The following is an 8,864-nucleotide window of genomic DNA, read 5'->3' as shown; positions in this document are numbered from 1 at the left end:
CCAGTATGGTAAACAACTATAGTAATCCTCAATAGGATATGTTTAAAACATGACCCCTGCATGAAAGAAAAGTACAGAAAGCTCTATGTTAGGTTATTTAACCTGGGTTACCTATATGTGGTGGGCCAGGGACAGGAAAGAGGAGGGAAGCAAGTAGAAAGAATATACGATGTTTAACTCCCTCCCTCTCCCAGCATATGTATTATCTCATTTATGTGGAATCATACCCGCCCCCCCGCCACCCCACAAACACATACACATACTAGTGGGAAGGGAAGGACAGAGTTAGAACTATATATAATGACTTGGTGGAAATGTCCAAGGTATGTTGCCAAGTGGAAAAGAAGTTGTATGTGATATTTAAATAGACTCATTCTAGTTCTGTAGAAGCAACAAATCCTCCACATTCTTATATATATGTTTGAAGAAAGTGTGTGTGTGTCACTTTTTATTACAAATAGTTACTTTCTGCAGTTGAAAAAAGAAAAAATGTAAAAAACAGTACAGTAATTATTAAGTTTTCCTTGAAATAAAGGAGCTCAGAGAAGAGCTACAAACATCCAAAGAACAGTAATCGCAACAGACAGAATTTGAAAATTAATTGGCCAGAGAAGCACACTAGAAATAGCACAGAAATTCTCTTACAATCTCAGGAATAAAACAAAATAGAAAAATGCAAATAATTAAAAAGAAAAAAACGAGTTAGAAAGATAATAGCCACAGTAGACCAAAGAGAACCAACATATGAATAACTGGCGCCCTTGACATACTGTTGTCACGGGCTTTTATGAAGGTTGACACAAAGAACACAGAGGACAGAGGGAAAAGACATGTAAATATACTTTCCTAAAATAAAGTCTAAATACTGAAAGGGCACATGAATTCCAAGAAAAATTTGATACAAATGATCAACAGTTAGAAATATCCTAGTATATTGTACTTTAGAGATAAGGGGTCCATGGGGCACCTGGGTGGCTCAGTCGTTAAGCATCTGCCTTCGGCTTAGCTCATGATCCCAGGGTCCTGGGATCGAGCTCTGCATCGGGCTCCCTGCTCAACGGGAAGCATGGTTCTCCCTCTCCCCCACCCCGCTTGTGTTCCCTCTCTCACTGTGTCTCTCTCTGTCAAATAAATAAATAAAAATATTTTAAAAAAAGAAATAAGGGGTCCTTTGGGCATTTCATTTCATCCTTCACCTCTGCTGCCACACACACACACACACACACACACACACACACATGCACACACAAATCAGCTATTTACATATACATTTCAAAAAATTGTGCATGAACAAGAAAAGCATAACTAAAATAAATTACTTAAGGCATTCCAAAACCTTTTTCACATTTTTTTCTTTCTTCTGAATCACCTTTTGACTCAGTCATTGGTGTTTGTGTTTTCTCACACAATGCGGTCTTTGGCCTATTAAGAGAATTGGTGATGAGCATTTCATTAAAGAGCACCCTGCCATTGTCTCTGGAATTTTCTTTTGACACACATTAAATCTCAGAAGTTTTGATACCCAGTAAGCAGCTTTGATGCTGATGCTTTCCTGGACAATGGAAGTATCAGTGGAAGGTTTCAGATCTCAACCAGGACTCTTCTTCCTCAAAAGGTCCTTAAGTGACTTTTTGACCAAAAAGTAGTACCATTTTCCAGTCCTGTCACCACAAACATAACCAAATTTACACATGAGTAGGCTTTCTGTGATAGGACAGGTTGACTCCTTGAAGGGAGACAGGGTTATCATGCATCCATGTAGTATATCATGTCATTTCTTCAAAATACTCAGTTCATCCATAGCCATTGACATCGTGCTTATCATATGCTTAGCTTTGGGTAATGGAATGTAGTGAAGTGAAGGGTCCTTCCTAGCAGAGGTTTTGAGAGCTACCATTTTTCTACCCCTCTCCCGACATACGTCACATAGTGGCTGCTTCTTTAGCCTGGGTCCTGGAAGTGAAGACAACATGAAATACAGCCAAAATTGACCCTCAATAAGCATAAGGTGTAAGGGAAAAATAAATTGTAAGTCACCAAGGTTTTTGGCTTATTTCTTATTGCAGCAAAATTTAGGGTAAGATGACTGGCATAACTCTCTAGGCATACAGGATTTAAAACCTGGTTTTAGAATGGTCTAAATGTTCTAAAGGGCTCTTGATTTCTGTAGGACTTCCTCAGGGCAGGCAATGAGTGGGTGATAAATGATTGATCCTTGTCCATGTGAGATTCAAGTTCTGGCTACTTCCGGTCAGCCAGGGTGAATGTAGTGACCTCCCCTGAGATGTTTTAGTAGTGAGTCACCCTGGGTGTGGCTGAGCCATAACCCCATTGTTGTGAGCCATCATTTAGACCTACATTCTGGTAAAATGTCATAAAATTCTAAGGTCAGGAAACATCTTTGGGACTGGAGACAATAGCTCATCTTGAGATATCATAGTAGTTCTCAGTGGGGAAGGGTTTACAGAAGGGAGGGAAGAAGGAGGGGAGTACGATGCTGGAGATCTGAAGAGTTCACTGCTGTTTTTCCTCTTCCCAGTTAAAGCTGACTCCATGATGGAAATATCCACCCATGAAGAATGGTGTTGTTGTTTTTTCTTCCTTGCCAAAGCAGAGTTCCTGGAGTTCCATCAGAGAAGTAGCTGAACTCAAAATGCCTCAGAGATCCAGCTGCAGTTCAGCATTGGTGGCAACAATAACATGCAGCAGCCCTTTAAAGAAGGCAAGCTGTGGTTCCCTCCTAGGATGACCTCACCAGGGCCGTTGACAATAGTGCTGGTGGAAAGCAGAATAAAACAGTTAGTTGAGCCTTCGAAGACAGAAACAGTAGATGAGCAGGAGGAGACACATTAAAAATAGCATAGGGTGGGAAGCTGATTTCCTCCCTCACTTTCAGGTTAGGGTGGGTTAAGTACAGAGGCTCCAGAGAATTAGTTTTGACTCTCAAATTCTGTCTGGCCTCAAGGACTCCCCCTCTTTCTTCCAGAATAAACCAAGAATCAATCCTCATAAAACACATGCACATTAAGAAGGGCAAACGGGGTAGGGATATTGATTTTGCAGATAGAAACTGTACAGGGTGGCAGTGGCCAGTATGGGTCACTAGTGGCCCCTCATGCAGTGTAGCCCAACACTGTCACTATTGCCATGTTGTCAGGCCAGCTGCACTGCTTGATGCCCTTGACAGAGACACAGTACCAACTACCTAGTGCTTGGGTACTAGTTAAGGGCATGGACTCTCTGGGCAGAAAGACCTCCATTTTGTATCTCGATTGTGCCTACATTCATTCTGCTTGGGACAGTGGTATAGCCTTCTCAAGGCCCGATTTTATTGAACACTAAAAAGAGCAATAGTTCTTAAGTTATACGGTGGTTTCAGGGAAGGTTTAAATGAGCTAATTCATGCAAAGGGCCTATCACAAAGCTGGTGGCCTAAGAAATGTTTGCACAGCACTCACTAGTATTATAGTTCCTAGTCTCAGCTGAGAAAAGTCAAGTGGAAAGGTGGTTTAGAATTGTTGCACAAGTTCTCATTTTTCTCTTTTTAAAAAACTGACTTATTTATTTGAGAGAGGGAGAGTGTGTGAGTGGGGGGAGGGGCAGAGGGAGAGGGACAAGCAGATTCCCCGTTGAGCAAGGAACCTGATGAGGGGCTCAATCTCATGACCTTGAGATCATGACCTGAGCCGAAATCAAGAGTCAGAGGCTCAACTGACTGAGCCACCCAGGCGCCCCACAAGTTCTTATTTTTGAACACAGAGTTATAAAGTTATAGAAATAAGTGGATGGGGTCTTTAGGCCTAATTTGTTTATTAATAATGGATATGAAGAAGTCAGACTCAAGAATACAATACCTGTTCAATAGAGTTTGACAACAAGATACCACATTGGTTGTGTTTGCAGGTGGACTGGAGTTGAAGGCATTCTCTAAAACGTGATGACAGTTGATGTCTACGGGGGTGCTGGAGAGTATCCCTGGAAGTGAAATAGAGTGCCATCCATTTTATTAATTAACAGCGTTACTGAGCCCTCCTTCTGTTCTTAGCTTCTCCACCATGCTCTGCACATTTCACTTTATAATATGCTCAGCAGCAGCTCTGCATCTCAGCTTCTGGCAGCAGCAGATGCTGCATCCGCAGGGTGGGGGGCATGGCCCCCCTGAGAGCTGCCATTCTGTGGGCTCCAGGACACAGGACAGAAAAGATGGGCATGTAGTACCTGCAATGCAGGCTGTCATGAAGCAGGCGACAGTCCCCGCGATCAGTGCTCTCATTGCCCCTGAGGCGATATCGTGCTTTCTGGAAGGAGCCATGGATGCTGGGAGACATGGAAATAGGAGATTAATGTTGAGGTCATTGATTGGGAATCCCAAATTCCCAGCCTCTGAGAATTGTTATGGGGCTGGGCATCTCAGGTGGGTGACATTTCTTTTTTTTTTTTTTTCCAAATTAACTGGGAAAGTCAAGATTCAAGAGCTTTGTGATGAGCTCCACATCTAGAGAAGTTCTCTGGTGGGGGAGGGAGGGAAGAAATTTGTCCACACCAGAAGGCCCAGAAGCTTCCATTTTCTACAGAAGAAGCAAGTCCTATGTTTTATTCTAAGTTTTACCACAGTGTCTGGAGGGCATAGCAAGGCAAATGGATTTCAAGGTGAGATCCAAACATCCACAACTCATCATCACCATCTACTTCTATGCCTGTGGCAGACATCACTAATTAATCACAGCATTTTCCCACTGCCCTGGGCCTCAGAATCCTTCTCCAGGTGGCCATTATAAATCCACTGGAATTGGCATGCAACGTGAAACCTATGTGTCATCAAGGTTAGCTTGGGTTACATAGGAAAACTATATTGCAGAGCAGGGATAAAAAATAGACCCCAGAGGATTTACTACTGTCACAGGACATTTTACCCCGACACTAATACTGTTACAGAACAAGATGGAGATCGAAAGTATGTTTATGTCACATACATTGTTGAAGAATATTCTTTTCACTTACTGAGTCCACCGATCACTATTCCTAGGGAACCGAAATTAGCAAAGCCACAGAGAGCATAGGTGGCAATAGTCTCAGAACGAGCCTGCAAAAAAGCATAAACACACAGAGGTAAACATGGTGTGACTCAGCTTAGTTAATCTGACATCCTAACCAGGCTTCCTTTTATGACAATGGAATCAATATTGACAAGTAAATGTGCAGCGCATGGTGTCAAACACCTGTTGCTTCCTAGACTTTTTTTTTTTTCCCAGTTCCCCTTGAATTTGAAAGAGGGAAAGGGGCTGTGTGGATTCAGAGACTCTCTACAAAGGATTTGGAATCGGGAGTCTTAGCCTCTACAAATGCTACTTTCTGCCCAATGATAACTCCTAATATTCATGGCCACTTGCTATAATGTGCCAGGCACATGGCTAGCCTACTGAGGATATCAGATTGCTCCCAGAAACTACTCACATTACATTTGTTTGACAAAGGACTTATTGAGAATGTGTAAAGAGCTGTTATAATTTAACAATAAGAAGAAAAACACCCAATAAAAAATGGCTAAAGAGATTTCACAAAAGACATGTAAATGGCCCAACAAGCACATGAGGAGGTGTTCAACATCATTCGTCACCAGGAAAATGCAAATCAAAACAATAACATACCACTACCCATCCGTGAAAATGGCTAAAAAATGGACAATACCAAGTGTTGACAAGGCTGTGGAGCAATTGGAATTCTTGTACATTGTTGGTGGGAATGTAAAGAGACACAGCCTGTTTATAAAGTACAAACATACTTGGCAGTTTCTTATCAAGTTTATAGATACAGGCTGTATCAGCCAGCAATAACACTCTTTGGAGTTTTCCCAGGAGAAATAAAAACGTACGTACGTGAGTATTTATGGCAGCTATACTCATAATAGCTACAAGCTGGAAACAACCCAAATGTCCTTTGACAGACAAATTGATAAACAAATTATGGATATCTGTAAAATAGAATACTACTCTGCAGTAAGAAGGAAAATAACTAATGCATGCAACAACATGAACGCTAAGTGAGTCCATTTGCATGAAATTTTACAAGCAAAAGCAATTGATAATGAACGAAAGATCAGGCTGTCTGGGAATGAGGGAGCGGGCAGGGGTATTGTTGACCGCAGCTGGCCATGAGAGAAATATTCTAGGTGTGATAGACATGGTCTATATATTCACTGTGGATGAAGTTACACAGGTGATATATTTGTCACAACTTGTATATACACCAAAAAGGGCCTTTTTTGTGCATAAATTATACTTCAGTGAAAAGGCACTATATTAGTATAAAGGAAACTCATAGGGCATCATAGAGGGTTCCTTTCATTCTGGCTGTGGTGTGTGTTTGCCTTTCTTTGGTCCATGGATCTAACCATCCCATAGGAGTATTAGGTGTCTGCTTAGCAGTGGGAGAATGAGTAATAGTCCTTTCATGGGCAGTAGGAAGATGGGAGGTGAAGTTGTAGAAGGATGAGCATGGCCCTCTGGCTCTACTCTGACAGCCAAGAGGTGTTGCTCAGACCAGATAATTCTTTCTCAGGTTGAGGGACCGATCACAGGACACTCAGAAGATTTAGTAGACTTTGTGGTTCACCAGAAACTCACCCAACCTGGCAAAGGCACCCACACAATTGAGGCAATAATTTTCTTTTCCAAAACCCTGAAAAATCTATGATTTGGTTTAAAGAACAAACCAGGAAAATACTACATTCAAAAGTAGTGGTTCCTTTTTGTCCCCCAACTAACTGGATTTTTTAAAAGCTCACATCCAAGACTCAAGTGGCCATGGTAAATTTTCTTGTTGATTATAAGGCCCCTCTTCTCTTTCATGGTTTTCTTAGAATGCCTTTGTTGATATTTTCAATCAGTGTGCATATAGCAGGCAGGAAAAAAAATTTCATGTATTTGAGCAGTCTGCTGTTTCTGGAAAAGCTCATCCTCATTCCCTGCTCTCTCTAGTGCTTTTCATTTAGTTCAATTGGCTTCAAAAACAGGCAGGCTTATTAAGAGACCGTGGGGAGGGAGATGGCACAAAGTGCTTGAGATATGTCTTTCCTGTTTCTGGGGATCTGCAGGAAGGGGTTACACAGATGTGGCCATGTAGGGTTTTATAAGAAGAGGAAAAGGAGGCTGAAATGATACTGCTTTGCCTTTTCCCATACATGTGCAAGATTACATGATGGAAAGAGCTCCACTGCTCTGGGAAATGAATACTACATCATACAGCTCTCCTAGCACCTGAACAAAGATGCTGTATGTATAAGGACAGTCTTCGTAGCACTGCTTCCAACGGCAGAAAATTGGTAACAGTGTCCATCAACAAGAGACTGGTTAAAATACATAATGGTATGTTCATACCAGAGAATACTATTTTACAGACACCGTTGGGGAAAGGCATCCGAGATGTGTTATTACGTGCAAAGAGCAAGGTTAAGAGCTTAATAATGGTACAGGAAAAAGAGCTGAGTGGCAGAGAAATAGGGAGGATGACTTACTTTTCCCTCTTGCCTTTTTATACCTTTTGAATTCTGGACCATGGTATGTATACATTAAATGTAAACAAACAAACATGCCAAGTATTACTTTTATGCTAAGAAAGAAAAAATCATGGAGTAGCGAAGAGCTCATTCTGCGGACAACATGCTACATACATATTCTGACCTGGATAACACTGGGTTTGGCCTCATAGACCCAGATCTTATGCTTCGGTCATGTGGTGCCTTTTCTGGGAGATGCTGTGACACCCCCACCACTTGTTGGTTGGTAAACAAAAATTGTAGGGACTCATCCCCATTTTGTCGACTGGAAGTAAGAAGTTGGGAAAAACAAAATGCTTTTGCCATTATGACTCAACAGTAGCAGAAGCTCTTGGGCTCCTGTTTCCAAATATCCTCTGTGGGTCTGCCTCTGGTTGGGCTCACCCCCAACCCAAGTCAGCCCTCCTGTTCTGTCTATTCTCGTAATAACTGTTCACAAACCTGCTCAGCACTGCCAGGATCGTGAGCTTGCTTTGCTCTTTAACAAAACTACTTTCTCCTGGCAACTGGCAGTTGGGGATGGAAAGCAATTCACTTAATTTAGCCCATTGTTTACTTTTGGCAGGGAAGCAAACTGGTTTGTGGTGGCATCCAAACAATGAAGACATTTGGCCAAGCTCCACCGCATGGCCAGTTGAAGAATAAACATTTGAGAAACAGGAGACCTACAGAGCCACTGTTATCAGATGTGTGGGTCAAACGCCCCTGACCATAAAATACAAAACAGTGCTCTCCTGGAGTATGCTGTTATATTTGTAGAATATATGGGAGTAAGTTTGCATGTTTGGTCTTCAGGAGACTGGGAGAGATGGTGGTGGTGTTCAGTGGTAGGCAATCTTAATTAGAACCTTGGGCAGCATGCTTTTCCTCCCCTTTCCTTGTTAAGCCACATACATGCCTAGGACATTTATTATAAATGGCTTGTTTCAGTGAATAATGGTCATGGTCCAAAATGTTCACCATTTCCCTGAGAGTTTCCATGTGTGTGATAATTCTGTTTTTCAGGAAAAAAAAGCTGGAGACTTGGCTGTAAAATATGACCTAAGTCTTGGCTCTACCTGAGTTCCTTATCCCATTCAAGGCCAAGCGGACATGAACATCTCCTTGGAGCCTATTGACCTGAAGTGCTGAGATAGTTTCAGAAGTTCGGACCATAACCCAAGCTCTTCTCTTACCTCACCCACTTGGAGAGGAGCAACTGTGTCTCCCTATTTCTTTAGGATGTCCAGGCACTATCTTGCCTTTGGGAAGTTTCTCAGAGTTCATAGAATTTCTAAAGCTGGAATGAAGAGACCTTCAAGATTATTAG

General features: G+C 42.0%; 1 protein-coding gene across 4 annotated transcripts in view; it reads right to left on the bottom strand.

The window, feature by feature from the left end:
* Nucleotides 1-1,160: 1,160 nt before the first annotated feature.
* Nucleotides 1,161-8,864, bottom strand: part of SLC28A3 (solute carrier family 28 member 3) — a 54,527-nt gene continuing 46,823 nt past the window's right edge. For all 4 annotated transcript variants that reach the window (XM_027614425.1, XM_027614428.1, XM_027614427.1 and 1 more), the window contains 4 exons: nucleotides 5,002-5,083; nucleotides 4,219-4,317; nucleotides 3,855-3,975; nucleotides 1,161-2,775 (listed from right to left, as the gene is read on the bottom strand). In XM_027614425.1, the coding sequence (XP_027470226.1) occupies nucleotides 2,649-2,775; nucleotides 3,855-3,975; nucleotides 4,219-4,317; nucleotides 5,002-5,083 (429 nt within the window). In that variant the 3' untranslated portion in view covers nucleotides 1,161-2,648. The remainder of the gene's footprint in view (nucleotides 2,776-3,854; nucleotides 3,976-4,218; nucleotides 4,318-5,001; nucleotides 5,084-8,864) is intronic.

Source organism: Zalophus californianus, chromosome 13 (genome assembly GCF_009762305.2).
Source record: "Zalophus californianus isolate mZalCal1 chromosome 13, mZalCal1.pri.v2, whole genome shotgun sequence".
NCBI classification, from domain to species: Eukaryota; Metazoa; Chordata; class Mammalia; order Carnivora; family Otariidae; genus Zalophus; species Zalophus californianus.
The sequence above is the reverse complement of the archived record's forward strand: the minus strand, read 5'-3'. Positions and strand labels throughout refer to the sequence as shown.